Source organism: Homarus americanus, unplaced genomic scaffold (assembly GCF_018991925.1).
Source record: "Homarus americanus isolate GMGI-L3 unplaced genomic scaffold, GMGI_Hamer_2.0 scaffold24050, whole genome shotgun sequence".
Taxonomy (NCBI): domain Eukaryota; kingdom Metazoa; phylum Arthropoda; class Malacostraca; order Decapoda; family Nephropidae; genus Homarus; species Homarus americanus.
In genome coordinates this window covers 890,043-907,885 of record NW_024736661.1, presented here as the reverse complement: position 1 = coordinate 907,885, position 17,843 = coordinate 890,043, and the positions used below count along the sequence as shown (strand labels likewise).

Here is a 17,843-nt window from a genome sequence, read left to right as displayed (position 1 = left end):
ATGGACAAAAATACCAAAAATATTGTGCCGAGACTCATTCTGAACTACAGTAGATACATTCACTTACCACCAGCCAAGAGGTAAACCCACGGCAGCCATCATCAGTGGAATTTAGCTGTAGGGACAGTGGCTATCATCAGTGGAAGTTAGCTGTAGGGACGGTGGCCATCATCAGTGGAATTTAGCTGTAGGGACAGTGGCTATCATCAGTGGAAGTTAGCTGTAGGGACGGTGGCCATCATCAGTGGAAGTTAGCTGTAGGGACAGTGGCCATCATCAGTGGAAGTTAGCTGTAGGGACAGTGGCCATCATCAGTGGAAGTTAGCTGTAGGGACGGTGGCCATCATCAGTGGAAGTTAGCTGTAGGGACAGTGGCTATCATCAGTGGAAGTTAGCTGTAGGGACGGTGGCCATCATCAGTGGAAGTTAGCTGTAGGGACGGTGGCCATCATCAGTGGAAGTTAGCTGTAGGGACGGTGGCCATCATTAGGAGACACTTCATGTTCCCTGTGTTCTTTATTTGCACATATGGAAGTGGAGTGAGGAATCCTGAGCCGGCATTTAAAGGTAGAGAATCTTTTGAAAAAAATCCTTTATTCATATTTCATTTAATGACTGATGGTAGAAACTTCAACATACAGTACGGTCATCTCTCAATTTATAAAAGAGTTTTGTTCCTCAAAACCATTTGTGAACTGTTCATTCATTAATCTTGGGATAACTGTACACTGTATTTGTGTTCTTCTCTAATTTATGTTAGACATATTCTTACACCTTCACCTTTTGGATGAACTCACTACAATTCTCTGTCACTCTGGATCAGCACCTTTGTAAATTTAAAATTTCACAATTATCATTTTATTCTGTACAGTACATATTTTTTTTTTTTTTAAACAAAACTTTACCTCCAGCAAAAGTTTGACACAAATATAATTATTGCTGGTACAGTATATATTATTTTTAAAGTCTTATAAGCACTCATTTTGATATGTTTACACAGTAAATAATTATTGTATTCTTAAGGGCTAATGCTATTAATTAAATCATCACATATACAGTATTAAGCATAGTTGTTTTATATTGTACAGGTAAAGATCCTTGGGGTCAAGACTGAACCATTTTCTAGTTTCCTGGGTTCTAGGTCATCCATATTGTCCCAGTCCTACTAGGAGACTATGTCAAGATTTACTGTACTTACACACACACAATGATTGTTTTACTTCTACAATAACAAAGCAAACATCGTTGGCTATTTGTTCTCTCCTGACCAATATTAATTTCAAAAGCTACTGTATGTAAAAAATGTAACATTTAAATATAGAGATAATCATGGGTATTGGGTTGTTTATTCAGACAATAATTATTTATGATCACAAACTGTAACTCACTGGAAGCAGCTGGGATGTCTACAAACCCATTTAACTTGTAACTATTTTGAGAACTCTGTATTGATTTATTTTTATTTGAAGTATGTATATACTAATGGTGTTTTATTTATGAATAACTCAAACATTTAGCAGATTGTGTGTGTGAAGCAAATCTTGTATTACCAAGGTTAGAAATCTTCAGTAAGTGTCCGGTTTATAAGAATTTCCGGTTTTCTGAGATCAAGTTTGGAGGGTCTGTACTGTACTGTACCTATATTTTAATATGAGTCAATTTATTATTACAACGAAAAATAAATAAGATATTCACAAACACACCTTCAATTTCCTTCAGATTCTTGTCGTAATTTGTCCTAATAGCCCGCACACACGGGCTATACTGAACTCGTGGGGCTAGGTTTGTAAATGTTTCTCCTAGTTTAAAATGCATCAAAAAAAAAAAAAAAAAAAAAAAAAAAAAAAAATTATATATATATATATATATATATATATATATATACCAAAACAACTATTGAGCAACTAAATTAATGCTCGTCACAAATCCTCCATTACTACGTGAAGAATTCTAAAATTCTGGGTGTGCAGTATTACCATGTGTCACATTTTGAAAGTACTGTGCTGTACAAGAGTACGGTCAGTTTGAACATCGTGTCATTTTTGTTGCATACGTCCAAATGAAAGGTCCCAATGAACTCCATTGATTTCTAAATCACGTGAGAAAAAACACTTGTGTGAAAGAGGTCTAATATGATTTTTTTTCCAAACATGAACTAAATTCCATTAAGTTAAAAAAGATGAAGTTATCCTCACTTGGCACCAAGATCCTCTTCTGTAAACTAAATATTGATGGTCCTATTCTGTACATACAATATTTTCATTATTTCTCTGTAAATCACAGATTTTCAACTGAGCAGTGAAGGAGATACTGTAGGTATGTTTAATTGGTACACAAGCCAACAAGGATAGACAGACAAACACACACACTTAATTGTCAAACTATTGCTGCTTTTAATCTCACATCATTCATTCAGGAAGAATCAATCTTAAATACAAATATTCTTTATTAGTGAACCTCTGTTAACTTTGTTCAATATAATTTCAAAATGGTATTTGCAGGGATGGTCTGCCCCTTCAAAGTTTTGTGACAGCACACCATAAATGTTCATAAACACACGGAACTTAGTCTTTCCAAGTTCTGTACTGTCAATTAGTTTAGCCTTGATGCTCCATCATTGTAGTAACCAAACAACAAGGTTTTGTTTTATAAAAGCAAATAACATATAACAGTCCATTTATTTCTCAATATACAGTTTACAAATATTCTCATTTAAAACTCAACATGACCCTCGGGTGTTCTGTTACAGTAGACTCTCCAGATGTGCAGACTTTATTATATTGTGTATTAATGGGATACATATTTTCTATACACAACAACTTCATACAATTATATCCATTCATCTGTAAAGAAACAAAATAAATGGTGAGGTGACGGTTCCATTACGTAATAAAGATCACTTAAAATAATAAAGGCATCCCAGGGTTACGGAAGGGTTCCGTTCTTGAAAACTTCCGTAATACAGGACCAATTTTCACATCGACTCCTATTATATAATTTGAGATGTGTTCCCACAGAAAAATTTTTCGGCCCAAAAATGAAATACACCTGTACAAGCACTTATACGAATGAAAATAAACCGTTTTAAACACTACAATGATTTATTCACGATCTTCAAACTTTTTCATCACAATCCAGTACAATTTTATGCAGTACCTTCACAACCTTATATATTCGGGAAAAGTAATTTCGCTACATCTTCAAGTTACTTATCTGATAAAGCTATCATTGCTAACTTACAATGAAGCTAATTTGCATTACATCAATTGCATAGATAAATTATGTAATACCCTATACTGTATGTAAATTCTATTTTTTTTATTCTATCATAGTGATGTTAATACGTACTGTAGTTTTACTCGAATGCCAGTAAATGAAATGACTACATGAAACGAATTACCTTTCTCAATTATTCATAATATGTACATGTATTTATTTACCTACCTACATACATATATATATATATTGATTAAAAACACATGTGATGTAATTTTAAACCAGTGTTTTTGTAGATTTTGACAAAATAATTGCAAACCATGTAAAACTGCTAAGTAAAATGCAAAAAATAAGACAGAGAAAGGCAGTTTATTTACCAGCTCAATTTGACTTGTGGGCCTGCCTGTTGCTTGTGATCTTGGTCCAATCTGGCTTACAGGAAGATAATGCCACACGCATATCAGCTGCAGTATTGAGTTGGTTTCTCTCTTTGGTTTTAGCTTTGTCATGGTGGAAAAACCTGCTTCACACATGTAAGTTGTTGTAAAAGTAAGCAACAGCAAGACACTTTCCTTACTTAAGAGTGGATATTCTTTGGTAACACTGATGATGACTTGTGCCGATTCTTAATTAATCATCACATGTGAGAGCGAGAAACTCTTTTTCCTGATCAGGTGTTAAGTTCAACCGTACAATAGATTCTGGCCTCTCAAAAGCAAATGGATCTTTTACCAGTATTTTTCTCTCAAAAATTTGAACTTCTCCTAAGGAAAATACTGATTGAAGCTGGCATACAAAGCAAGGAAGTGCAGATGTACATCACCTTTCATTTTCTTCAAACTTTCTTCAGTGATGCAGTTTTCCTCAATATATTGCAAGTGTTGGGAACATGCAGTAGATGGGGCAATCAACTCCAAGTCTGGCTTGCCATAGCACTACTGATTTCTTAAATGCTTTTATTTCCTCACTGTGTCGGCATACATCATATTCCTTTTCTTGCAGTTTCAGATTAAGCTCACAGCTTTGAAAAAATGTCTGCTAGGTGTGACAGTCTCAATATCCAATCATCATTGCAAAATAAGTCTGCCAAATCAGATTTTTTTCTCTAAGAGGAAAAGTTGAATCTCTATCCTTAGCTCATAAACCCTGGTTTGAATTCTGGCATGGGAAACCCACCGAACCTCTGTATGATACAAAAAGTGTGAATGATCAGCTCCCATTTCTAAGCACCAATTCAAACAGCCGACTGTTCAGTGAACTTTTGATCATATGAACAACTTTCACCACATCTTTCAGAACATCCTTGAGATTATCAGGGATACCTTTGGCAGCCAGTGCTTCACGGTGAGTGAAACAAAGTTATGTCTTTACCTGCTGCCTCTGATATTTTATTCACAACCCCACTGTTTTTACCAGTCATATTAGCTGCACCATCAGTTGTAATTCCTTTGCAATTACTTTAGTCCAATCCAGTTTGTATTTTCCAACTACATAATCATTTAATACTCTATATCTCTCTGACCCCGAAGAGTGTGTAGGTAAGGTCAAACAACAGCATAAATCTTCCAAAAAGTCATCTTTCCATGTATATCTCACATACAAAAACAATGTTGCACAGTTTGATTTGTCGGTACATACTTTCATCAAGTTGGATAGCAAATTCTCCAACAGGTTGTAGACGTGAAACCAGCTGGAATTCTAAATCTTCTGCAATAGCACTTATCTGCCAAGACACTGTTGCATCACTGAGAGGGACACATTTGATATTATCTGCAATCTTATCATCAAGGAATGTACTCACTATATCCAGTTTCTTCTCTGGAAGTACTCAAGTGGTTTGCCAATGAGTTCAGTGTGTTTTGTCTCAAGGTGTCTTTTCAATTTGGACGGTTTCAAACTTTCATTTGCAAGAACTTCTTTGCAAATCACACACCGAGGCCTTTGTTCTTTTTTGTCCTGTTCACACCTTGCTAAGCTGTACTTCAAAAAATCATCACTATACAGTGCTGCCTTGTCCAGGACTTAATTTTCTTGTTTTGCAGGGGGTTCAGAAGGGGAGACTAATGAAGAGGTCTCTCCCCTACTCCTCACACTTTCAACTGTAGGGCTCGCTGACTGCTAATCTTTCTCAGATCATATGTATCTGATGACCGAGAAGGTACTTTGCTTTTTCTTATAATAAAATGATCCATTATCTTTGGGGTGGTGAAAGGTATGGTTAGCAAAGGGATTACTTTCACCCTCCTACAGTACACCCACTCCTTGGTGTTCATTTAAGGTGTTTGTATGATATCGTGGGTTAAATTATTGCCAAGGCGTCCTTCTCTGTCTCACACTGGTTTCATGAACATCTCCCAAGTCTGTGATTGTAAAATTTTCTTTACTGTTGAGTTTTACTGCAATCATGGCTCCTAAGAGGAAAATTAATGGCAGTGCTTGTGGTGGTGAGTGAGAAAAAGAAAAAAGGTCATATTGTACTATACTGTGAGAACTTTTGAAGACACTGGATTTACCAAGGAGTTATACGTATACTGTACTGTATATACAAGGGGCACCCAAATATACGCGAATTCGCACTTATGCAGGATCCCAAGAATGTAACTCTCACATACTCTGAGACCCTACAGTACACACAGTGAATAAAATTACTTACCAAGAAAGATTTTATCTACTGTGGACTTGGACTCAATGGATCAAAGCCAACAAAATCGCTGGCTGTCTTCACTCCAACAATGAAGAAGAGGACACTTTTCATTAAAGACCTAAAGGAAAGGCAAACAAATGAGGTTCTGTATCAGTAAATCATTATATATATATATATATATATATATATATATATATATATATATATATATATATATATATATATATATATATATATATATATATATATATATATATATTCTGTATATAGTAAAAGTCCAAAAATCCGGATGCCAGAAATCCGGACCACCCGAGAATCCGGACTTTTCGAAAACTTTCAAACTTTTTAAATTTAGCGGGCTACGTGACTGAATGGAGTTCCTTTAAAAGAATTAATTTACATAATTCTAATAATAAAAGTAATTGTAAATTATAGGTAGCTAATTTTGTTAGTTTAGTAATTAGCTTGTCCTCAAATGTAAAATTTGTGGCACTATAAATCTTTTGTGTGTATGTGTGCATGCATGAACGCCACAGCTACACAGCGACAACAAGCGACCACGCGATCGCCACTTTAAAACAAGCAATCAAACTGTGACAACATACGTAATTTTGAGTCCTACTCTTTCCATTTACAGAGTACAAGCCCATAATAATGGCTCCTAAAGTAGATAAACTTCGTTGTGTGAAGAGAAAGAAGAACACATTGAAATTGAGTGACAAACTTGAAATAATTAAGACACTAGAACGTGGTGTGAGCAATAATGATCTAAAGGAAACATACGACATTGGAAAGTCTACAATTTATGATATAAAAAAGGCAAAGAATAAAATTCTAGAATTCACAGCTTCTTCTGAGCCATACATTAAAATTGCTGAAAGAAAAAGTTTACATTGGCCCAAAATAGAAAATCTTGATAAAGTGTTGCAAGAATGGTTTTTGTTAAAACGATCAGAAGGCATGGCAATTTATGGGCAGATGCTTATTGCCAAAGCAAAGTCTTTTAAGGAGCAAATAAACATTGAATCAGAGTGCGCATTTAGTGATGGATGGCTTAGGAATTTCAAGACTCGTCATGGTATTAGACTGTTTACATTTTTGTCAAGTGTTGACTTTATTTTTCTTTAAAACTGCCCGTTTTGATAAATGAAGCATGCTTTACTTGGTAATGAATAAACTATCAAAATGTACCTGTTCATCTCTTCTTTATTCCTCCTTAAATTTGAATTTTAAAAGTACTGCCTGAGAATACGGAAAATCCGAAAATCCGGAACGACCCAATCCCCAAGCAGTCCGGATTTTTGGACTTCTACTCTGTATTTAAATGTGCTCAGAATTTTCTGGAAAATTCCAGTTGGGAATGATTTTCTGAGAAAATTTCAATTCCGGTTATCAGTTCCAGCTAATGGATATATTAATACATTGATGTTTCCCAACTTAAGTAAACACCCAAAAAAGTGTCTTAGAATTGTCTAAACTACCAATTCCAAAACTTAAAATCCTAAAAATTGCTGGATGACCGAAATAATTTTACCTTCAAAAGTTTGTCTGGTGTTATTTTTAGTATTTTATCCGACATTTTCCCACTACTACTTCAAACTCCTGCCCACTCTGAACAACTGATATTGTTGTAAACTTTATCAATTAAAATACTAAAAAAAAAAATTAATTTCTGATGGAAATGCAGTAAATTTTTAGAAATTGGCCATAATGGTTTTGGACATGAAACTTACATTTTTCTGGTGGTTTTTGATGTGTTTTGAACGATTCTGACCTTAATTTCTATCACAAATGACTAGTTTTTGAGTTTGGCAATCTTGGGGGACCCGTGGGAAATTTGGGTTTTTGGGTGAGAGCAAAAACGAGTGATATGCTATATAAATTACCAAAGTTGGCTCGGATTTTCCATTTTTAACAAGTAAATAAAAGCTAAAATTTGAAAATCCGAGCCAAGTTTTGGCAAAAGATTATAATCAAATTTGAATGACTCACACCAAAACCCATCGGAACAACCCAGGTTTCATCTCAAAATCAGTTTCTGTATCAACCTAGCCTAAACAAACACTGTACTTGGAAAAGATTCGATGACTCCCTAACAAATTAATATGATTTTCTTGAAAACAAATAATTTGCGACGGAAACGTTACTAAGAAAAGTTGTTAGAAATGATGATATACAGAATACCTAGAACTGGACCCAAAATATATTGTGTGACATTATGGGCAACTTTTAAAAAAATACCAGAAATGCTATAGGAGAAAAGTGCTAAATCACCGGCGGGTCAATCGTCGATAATTACCAGAAAGTGTCTTAAAATTGTCTAAACTACTGATTCCAAAACTTAAAAACCTAAAAATCGTAGGATAACCCAAACGATAATAATACCGGGTTAGGTTAGGTTAGGTTAGGTTGAAATTATGTTTTTCCGATATTTTTGATGTTTTGAACGATTGTGACCTTCGGAAAATAGGTGATGACTGAAAGGACATTTACCGTTTCAACTTGGATTCCGTCTAGTGGCAACAGGTGACAATTGCCGTTGAGGGTGATAACCACTATGAAGGTAACAATGTACACTATGAAAATATTTTCCATGGTAATGTCTATACATGGCAATATGGAATATTTAACCACTCGTCTTTTAAACTGATTAATTGCCTCAATAAATACCTACTTGCAGCAAAAGTAGTCTTACCACTTAAAAGGGTCGTAGTACACGTTGAGGATGGCGCCCTTGATCCCTCCTCTCTCTGGTCGGCGAGTCTCAGGAGCTGCTGGCATTATCTTGAACATGATGAAGATTCCTGTTCTATGTTTTTACCGGTGTTGTAACGTCTGCTGTGCTTCAACCACTACACTAACAAGGGTAGTAACAGTCCGGCCACACTAACGAGGGTAGTAACAGTCCGGCCAGCCTCAACAACACCTAACATACACCACCTTTGTTTACATCCACCAAAAGATTTTTGCACTATATATACATATATACATTGTCTCAATATCTTCTAAAGCCTATACATATTGTCATAAATTAAAATAACCATATTTAACATATAAACATTTATATAAATTTATTATATATATTCATTGTTCATAAAAAATACAAAAATATTTTCCTGGATAAAATCGAATTTATATACTGTCTCTGGTGATTTGCATCTCTGGGTGTTTTCTCTCCTTTTATATGTACAAGTACTATCCTTTTTCGCCAATTTATCAGCTTAATTGCCGTGCTTCAAACATAAACTATATTTCCAAACCAAATAAAGCCTTACTTAATTTTTTGTTATTTTTTAATTTTTGTGTATCACGCCAACTGCCTATTGAACATCTTAATGCAGGAATGTTTAATACCTTTGGGGTTTTTAGTAGTCAATAAGCTAAAATAAAGAAACTGTTCAACGCCTCCACTTTGTGTTGGTCAGAATCTGCATAACTACCACCATCTTCAAGCCTCAAGCCCGATAATCCAACTTGAATTTTTAATTTCGACTTTGCGTAGCAGTAAAATGCCTTTGGGTTTGACTTGACCTCGCTTTCAATCAGCCTCTGGAACTCCTTTCCAGCCCGTCTATTCTCTGACTTTGCTTGGTTCCTGGATCTGGCATACATCCTCCTGTCCTGCTCATCGTTTGTTCTAACCCACGTCTTGAATTTCTGGGTTTCCTTCTTAACTTTGTCGACCGCCGCATGGTTCATGTGTAGCGGTCTCTTTGCATTCCTGGAGGCACTGGGTTTGGTCTTGGGTTAGGACAGGAGGATGTATGCCAGATCCAGGAACCAGGCTGAAAATTAATCTGGAATGGTGCGGGATTCGGGGAAGTGTCCGAGCGTGGATCGGAGACTTTCTGTATGACCGCAAACAGTGAGTGGTGATTAATGGCACGAAATCGTCGTGTGTACCCGTGACAAGCGGGGTACCGCAGGGCAGTGTATTGGCCATGCTGTTATTTGTTTGCTTCATAATTGACATGCCAGAAGCTGTACACTCCTCCATACAATTTTGTGCGGACGATGCCAAGTTATTCAGGGAAATTAAGAACCAAGCAGACTGTGAAGAGATGCAGAAAAATCTCTGCGAGCTTCAAGAATAGTCGAAGAAAACTTTTTTGGAGTGAGAGTTGTGAACTCTTGGAACAATCTGCCAGAGACTCAGAGAGTGTTGTGAGTCTGTGACGGCAGCTAAGGCAAGGAGCAAAACTTGAACATAAAACGAATGAATATTCATGTCTAAATATTCCGAACTCGGTTAATTTGGATTTTTCGGCAATTCAAGTGACCTAGAGCCCCCACTTTTTCTTACCGAACAAATATCTCCACAAACTTAACATTATACACTACTGTATTATCTCTTAACTAAACTGTATTGAAGTGTCACACGTCTATGCTCACCAGATCAAAGAGACGAGTTGATTAAAGTTCCTTTTAAATGGCAAGCATTAACTATACGGCCACCCTGGACGCTGATTGGTGGAGGAGGATTATGTAAATAACTTTTTCTTTTTCTTTTATCTTCTTCGCCACTGATAGGCTTGTTAGCCGCTTGGGCGATCGGTCACGTCTCTGATTACTTTTCCTTTTCATTTATCTTCTTCACCAAAAGATCGGCTCGCTAGCCGCCCGGGCGATCGGTCACGTCTCTGTCACACACTGTTGGCAAATACTGGGCATGCACCGGCTCCTGAATGTACCTGAACCCGCTCCAGTGTTGGTCAAGTCTTGTCTTGAAAGATCTCACACTCGGTGCCGTCACAACACTCTCTGGTAGATTGTTCCAAGAGTTTACAACCCTCACTCCGAAAAGGTTTGCCCTCACGGTTTTCTGGATTTGCGGCTTCTTCAATCTTGAGCTGTGACCCCTTGTGGGGTGAGCGTCCGCCAGCTCCAAGTAAGGACACTCAACTGAGTAGTGCCCCCTGAGATGCTTATACACCTCAACTAGGTCCCCCCTTGCCCGTCTGTAGTATAAGCTAGGCAAGTTCAGGCGCTCCAATCTCTCAGGGTAGCTGAGGTGCCGAAGTGCAGGCACCAGTTTGGTGGCCCTCCTTTGAACATTTTCAACCAACTGACAGTCCCTAGCATATCTCGGGGACCAGATGGGGTGACAGTACTCCAGATGGGGAAGCACTTCACTCCTGAAGATCGTTACGAGGGACGGACCGTCTAGATATCTGAACGACCTTCTTATAAGACCCAATAATTTATTTGCCTGATTTACCTTCTTCTCGCAATGGCCCGAGAACTTCAGCTCATTGTCAACATACACACCTAGGTCCTTCTCACACACAGTCTCAACTAGTGCAGTTTCTTCATCCCGTTGGGACATATGATACGCCTCCTTACCGTTGGTACGCCCCAGGTGCATCCTCTTACACTTCGTGACATTGATTCTCAGCAGCCATTTCTTCTACCATTCTTGGAGCCCACAGAGATCCTTCTGCAGCTCTTCACAGTCCGCTTGGTTCTTAATTTCCCGAAATAACTTGGCGTCATCGGCAAACATTTGTATGGAGGAGTGTACAACGTCAGGCATGTCATTTATGAAACAAACAAACAACAGCGGGCCCAATACACTGCTCTGTGGTACCCCACTTGTGACAGGTACAGATGACGATTTCGTACCATTAATCACCACACACTGCTTGCTGTCATGTAGAAAGTCTTCTATCCACGCTAGGACATTTCCCCGAATTCCGTACCCTTCCAGTTTGATTTTCAGCCTTTCGTGGGGTACACTGTCGAAAGCCTTGGCAAAATCTAGGTAAATATTGTCGATATTATCACTCCGTTCCAGAATATGGGTCCAAATATCCAATACCTTGAGCAATTGTGTTAAGCAGGAGCGCCCCGGCATAAAACCGTGTTGGCAATCTTTTACAAGGTTGTTTCGTATTAGATGTTCCATTGCGGCATCTCTGATAATACGCTCAAGTACTTTACATATTATGTTGGTCAGGCTCACTGGTTTATAGTTGTTCGTGGAGTGACGATCGCCCTTCTTGAAGATAGGACTCACATAAGCCACTTTCCATTCACTAGAATCCGGATTTTAAGAACGCGTGAGTAAAATTCGAATTTAATGAGTAAACTACTAAATACTCATAAATACGGTACACCTAATTATAGTCTACTAAGAAAAAATATTAATTGTTTGTTAACCAGCTTGTTGTTCTGTGTATATATTTCTAGTTTGTTATGGTGGGTAAATAAAATTAAACAACACTGTACAACCATAGATTCTCTTATTCTTAACATTGGTCAGATATATAAGTATAGTGAATCAATTAACTTCTGTAGGCTCAAGGCACCAAGTGTTCCAGTCCATCACAGTTCTTCTCGACACAGCCAGTCACTATACAACTGCTTCTGCACAGTCACCATTCTGCAGCCGCCACAGCTTATAAATATTTGTGCTTCTGCTGTGTGTTCGTCTTCGTCCATCTTCTCTATAGTGGCAGAACGGCAGCTATACATAACCATCTGGATTTTGACTCTGCCATCGCCAAGCGTCAGCACCTACGGGGAAGAAATATGGTGTAGCTGTTACTTGGGTTCAGTTAGTATTACTCTACAACAGTTAGTTAAAGGTATAGGTGTTAAAACAGGTGTTATTATTTAGCAGGTATGGTTCATTTTGATGCTCTAATTTAATGCATTACTACACTTCAACAACTAGGGTTTGTAAGCGTGTATACTAGATTAGCAATGATTTTGATAGACTGTCGAGGGTAAAATAAATAGACAGCGAGGAAACACAAACTCACACATCTGGTTGAGGTCTCTGGTAGCTCGCCATCCTAGCTGCAGTTCGGCCAGGGCACAACAAGCTACCATGGTCGCTACATCACCTTCCCGACGACCCACTATCTTGTATGGGATCTTTCTGTTACTCGCTCTGTTGGTTGATACAAAATGAAGGTTATCCATAAATCATGAAGATCACCTGAAGATTAACCCCACTAGCTTATTTCACTTGGAAGTTTAGGTTAGATTTACTTTGGATATGTTATGTTAGGTTATCTTAAGGTTGTTTAATAATTATGTAAAATAAGCCTAAATAAACCTCTTCACTAAAATACACATTTTTTTAAAGCCCCCAAACCTCCTGGAAACCTGCATCACCAATATGTGTCTAAAAGCTTCATTACCACACTCACTATGGCTAACAGATAAGCGTTAATCTCGCACAGTATATTATAACATCAGTGTGCTTGGGTCACCTGGTGAAGGCGTCGACCATCTCTAGGACGGACACTCCACGACCTGTGCCGAGGTTGTATGCCACAGACCCCTTGAAGTCCTCACTGAACATCTTGTCCAGTGCCGCCACATGACCCCCTGCGAGGTCCATCACGTGTATGTAGTCCCGCACACCTGTTGAGTAGACCTGCTTGAGTGCCACATACCTACTGAGTATATCTGAGTGCCACAAGACTGTTAAATACACCTACTTGAGTGCCATACACCTATTGAGTACATGTGAGTGCCACAAAACTGTTAAGTATACATGCTTGAGTGCCATATAGCTGTTGAGTACACCTGTTTAAGTGCCACTCATCTATTAATTTAATGACACCTGCGAATGCACTATACACCTATTGAGTACACCTGCATGAGTGTAAAACAACTGTAGATTACACCTGTTGAAGCGCCAAACATCTATTAATAACACCTGTGAATGTGCTACACACCTGTATAAGTGCTACTCACCTGTTGCGTGCCACATATTTTGATAAATAAACTTGGTATTATTCTAATGGCCAGGAGTTGAATATAAAACCTCTCTATCTCCCTTAACAATAATAATCCCCATTAAAATAACAATCTACCTTAATTAACAACAACAACTCCCTGAAGAAAGTACCTGGTGTTTGCTCGATTGTACAGTACCTGCCATATACCTAGGATATACCCGTCCATACCTGTGCCATCTGCAGTGTCGTAGTCATCACCGTACACACTCAATATCTCCCTCTTGCCCACAGCCACCTGAGCTATGTACGGCAGCAGGTTATTGGGAGGTCCTCGGGGGTCCTCACCTATCATGCCAGACTCGTGGGCTCCGACAGGGTTGAAGTACCTCAGTAGCACCACCTGCCATTCCTGTAACACCAAGGACCACTCAGTAACACAGACACTGTAACACCGAAAAATACTCAGTAACACCACCTACCACTCCTGTAACACCCAAGAACAAACACTCTGTAACACCATCTTTTATTCCTATAACACCCAAGGACACTCAGTAACACCATCTGCCACACCTGTACCACCAGTAACACTTAATAACACTCCTTCAAAGTGAATGTAACACAAATAACACCCCCCACAATGTTAATAGTATATCAGTCACTCGTAACATCAAATTTTATCCCAGTAACACTCTCTGAAGGTTACGGTAACGTAGTAATATGACCACGTACCTTGTCTGCTGTGGCGAGGTCCTTCATAATCTGCTCACAGAAGTGCTTGGTGTGTCCGTAGGGGTTAGTGACGCCCTGGCCTGTTGGATGACGCTCGTCCGTAGGTAAGTACTGAGGGGTCCCATAGACTGTGGCGGACGAAGAGTAGACGATTTTCTTCACCCCAGCCTCGCTCATCACCTAAGGGCGAACACAGTGTTACAGGGTGTTAAGACAGTGTTACAGGGTGTTAAGATAGTGTTACAGGGTGTTAAGAGTGTTACAGGATGTTAAGACAGTGTTACAGGGTGTTAAGGTAGTGTTACAGGGTGTTAAGACAGTGTTACAGGGTGTTAAGAGTGTTACAGGATGTTAAGACAGTGTTACAGGGTGCTAAGACAGTGTTACAGGATGTTAAGACAGTGTTACAGGGTGTTAAGACAGTGCTACAGGGTGCTAAGACAGTGTTACAGGGTGTTAAGACAGTGTTACAGGGTGTTAAGGTAGTGTTACAGGGTGTTAAGACAGTGTTAACATAATTCAGTACTACCAGACCTTAAGTATTTTAGACAAGACACTATGCTACCTACAGAGAGAGAGAGAGAGAGAGAGAGAGAGAGAGAGACTTACCTCCAGCAGTGTAAGAGTACCCGTGACGTTGTTGACATAGTAAGTAAGCGGCATCTCCACTGATTCACCCACAGCCTTCAGCGCCGCGAAGTGGATCACCACGTCTACCTTATGCTGTGTGGCGGAGGGAGGGAGAGAGAGGGTAGGTAAGGTATGGAGGTAAGTAAGGAATAAATGTAACAAAATAATCCATGATTTAAGATTATTATACAGTTCAAAAATATACTCAATGGAGATAATAAATATTAGGCTGGAATTCAAGGATGATTTGTTTTGATAAGGAAGAGTTACAGACAGACAGACAGCCTCCCTCACCTTAACGAAGATTTGAGACAGTGCTGGGCGGTCTAAGAGGGACACCGTGTAAAAGGCGGTTACCTCCTTCCCCGTGATAGTGTGTACGCGAGCTAGGGACGGGGGCAGGTGCTTCACGCCTCTCCTGGTCAGAAGGGCGGGAGAGCCCTTGTCATGCTCACCGTTGACAGAGGGTACAGTGTCGCCCTTGTCATGCCCACCGTTGACAAAAGGTACAGTGTCGTCCTTGTCATGCCCGCCGTTGACAGAGGGTACAGTGTCGTCCTTGTCATGCCCACCGTTGACGGAGGGCAGGGGAGCGATGTTGGCAGGGGGCGCGGCACTATTGACGCAGTTGTCCACTACTACAACTTGATGACCCGCCAGCAGCAGCTCCACCACTGTATGTGACCCAACGAACCCCGCGCCGCCCGTCACCAGCACCGTGTGATTCATCCTCTGCCCTGTGCTGTTAAGAGAACGTATCCGTCACCACATGTTACAATGCAGGTCAACCTTCTGAAACATGGACGCTGTAATAATTAGCTGTACTTTACGTTAACACTAGCAGTACCCTGTTGCATAAACAAACACTAAAACTGTCACGATGTCTTGCGGAAACCGGAGGACATTTAACTCTCTCTCTAATATCACTAGAGGCAGGGATAGACAGACGTAGATACAGACAGACAGATTGACAGAAACTGTACCTCACTGCAAGACGTCAAACTGAGGACTGATGCCATTGTCTGCTGTTATCTGGTCATTGGCGCAAGATAGTCAGTCGGTCATTATCATGCTGTAGAGAACTCATAGATAGTGTACCATCACCTGACACACTGTACCATCACCTGACACACTGTACCATCACCTGACACTACAAGCTGACACAAACTGTTTCAGGATCAGCTGATCAGTGTAAACAAACGCAGGGAGAGGATCATGATCAGCTGACACACTTTACCATCAGCTGACAAATACACACAATCAGCTGACACACACACACAAACATGCATACACTGGTGACGTCATAACCTGTTTACAAAACGCCCATAACTTGAAGAGATAATGGTGGGGGGAGGCAGAGAGATAGAGATAAGAGAGATAGATATACACTCATCTTTACTATCTCTCTGCTCTTATCTGTATCTCTCTATCTCTCACTATCTCCGTTATTCGCTACGATATTTGAGTGACTGTTTGTCCTCGCCTCTCGCTTGTTACCACTGCAGCGATTATTATCATAATTATTACAGCAACAAGTACTACGAATAATAATAATAATAAATTGCTACTGTTATTATTTTACCATTACTAACTATTTCTACTTTTACTTTTTTTTACCACAACTATTATTACGATAACTATCAGCATATAAATTTAATATTCTGGTCAGTTATACAAATTTTGTCTCCTAATTAGTTAAGTGAATGTATCTAGTTAAAGTAGGGTGTTATGTGTAAATTAGGAGTTGTATCTTGACTATTTCTGTAATTAATAGTATCACCTGAAGAATATCCATCCTAGCTTATTTCAACTGAAGATTAACCACCCTAACGCTAACTTAAACTCACCTCATCCCTCTTAGTATCGTTAGGGTAGTTAATCTTCAGGTGAAATAAGCTGGGGTGGATATTCTTCAGGTGAAAATAAGTTGGGAAGGAGATAATCTTATTTGTACACTTTTAGTTTCGTGTTAAATTAATAGTACGAATTCGTGTTAGTCATTCTTTATCATGTTTTCATAGAGGATGTTTTTATCGTACTCGAAGCATTATTATGGTACTCTAGGGGTTACAATTATCGTCTTCAAAAAGCTCTTATCCTTTCCTGTGAAGTCTATTATAGTCATGCAAAGCAAACTCGTCAAACAGGTGCAGGTATATAAACAATGGTAAACAGTAATTTGGTTTATTCAGGTATAACCCAATAGTTCTCTCAAAATATTATTTACATTGAGGATAATTTCATAAACAACTGTGTGTCGTTCTCCTAAACAACTACAACGGGCGAATTGACACGTGCAAACCTTTTAATACTCAGCAGGTAAACAAATAATGTATTGCACCTATGTGGTGCCAGCATCACCAGTTGGCGCCATACACGTGTTTTACTCCGCCAGCTGACGCCTCATATGTGAGGCGCCTCCGTCACCAGCTATCACTGACTTGGCACAGCCATCGCCTCCACCACCCCCTCTTCCTCCACTCAGTGTTTCGTCACGTTTCACACATTTCACTCCATCCTTTGCGGTAATCCTCCACCAGCTCTCACAAGCCAAGCGTCTCTAACTTTCTCATTCAGATTTCTTTCAGACAGGACAGCACAATAAGAGTGACACGTTAGTGTTGAACACAGTACACGTGTGTGTGTGTGTGTGGCAGAGGTGAGCCCGGGTGTGTACTGAGTAACAGTCACAATCAATACAATAGAGTTCCCCTCACAGGCACTGTGCCAGTTTTATTACAGAAAACGGGCACCTGAGAGAATGTGTAAATAAATTATTTATACAGGGGTAACTTCACTACGTTGTGACTTACTTTAAACAAATAAATTTATGGATACTTTCAAGTGAAAATAAAACAAACGCGTCTTTTGGACTCATTTTTTTTAATTTCTAGTTTATCTTCTACTGAAGTTTCACCAAATCGATTGTT

General features: G+C 39.1%; 1 protein-coding gene and 1 long non-coding RNA gene across 4 annotated transcripts; both read right to left on the bottom strand.

Moving 5' to 3' along the window:
- Positions 1–2,659: 2,659 nt before the first annotated feature.
- LOC121872376 lies at positions 2,660–8,806 on the bottom strand. The gene is made up of 3 exons (XR_006090073.1): positions 8,556–8,806; positions 5,870–5,978; positions 2,660–2,843 (listed from the first exon to the last, which is right to left on the bottom strand). It is a non-coding gene; the product is annotated as an uncharacterized LOC121872376 (long non-coding RNA).
- A 3,279-nt stretch (positions 8,807–12,085) lies between these two features.
- LOC121872375 (UDP-glucose 4-epimerase-like) lies at positions 12,086–17,580 on the bottom strand. 3 transcript variants are annotated; one of them, XM_042375123.1, is made up of 8 exons: positions 17,216–17,580; positions 15,208–15,655; positions 14,893–15,006; positions 14,284–14,463; positions 13,783–13,963; positions 13,081–13,234; positions 12,625–12,755; positions 12,086–12,376 (listed from the first exon to the last, which is right to left on the bottom strand). In XM_042375123.1, exons 1-8 carry the CDS (start codon positions 17,269–17,271, stop codon positions 12,327–12,329), a joined length of 1,314 nt encoding a protein of 437 aa, XP_042231057.1. In that variant the 5' UTR covers positions 17,272–17,580; the 3' UTR covers positions 12,086–12,326. The 3 variants fall into 3 exon arrangements, with proteins under 3 accessions (XP_042231057.1, XP_042231058.1, XP_042231059.1); XM_042375124.1 differs by having other exon boundaries at positions 17,255–17,579; XM_042375125.1 differs by lacking the exon at positions 17,216–17,580 and adding an exon at positions 15,897–16,167.
- Positions 17,581–17,843: the final 263 nt, after the last annotated feature.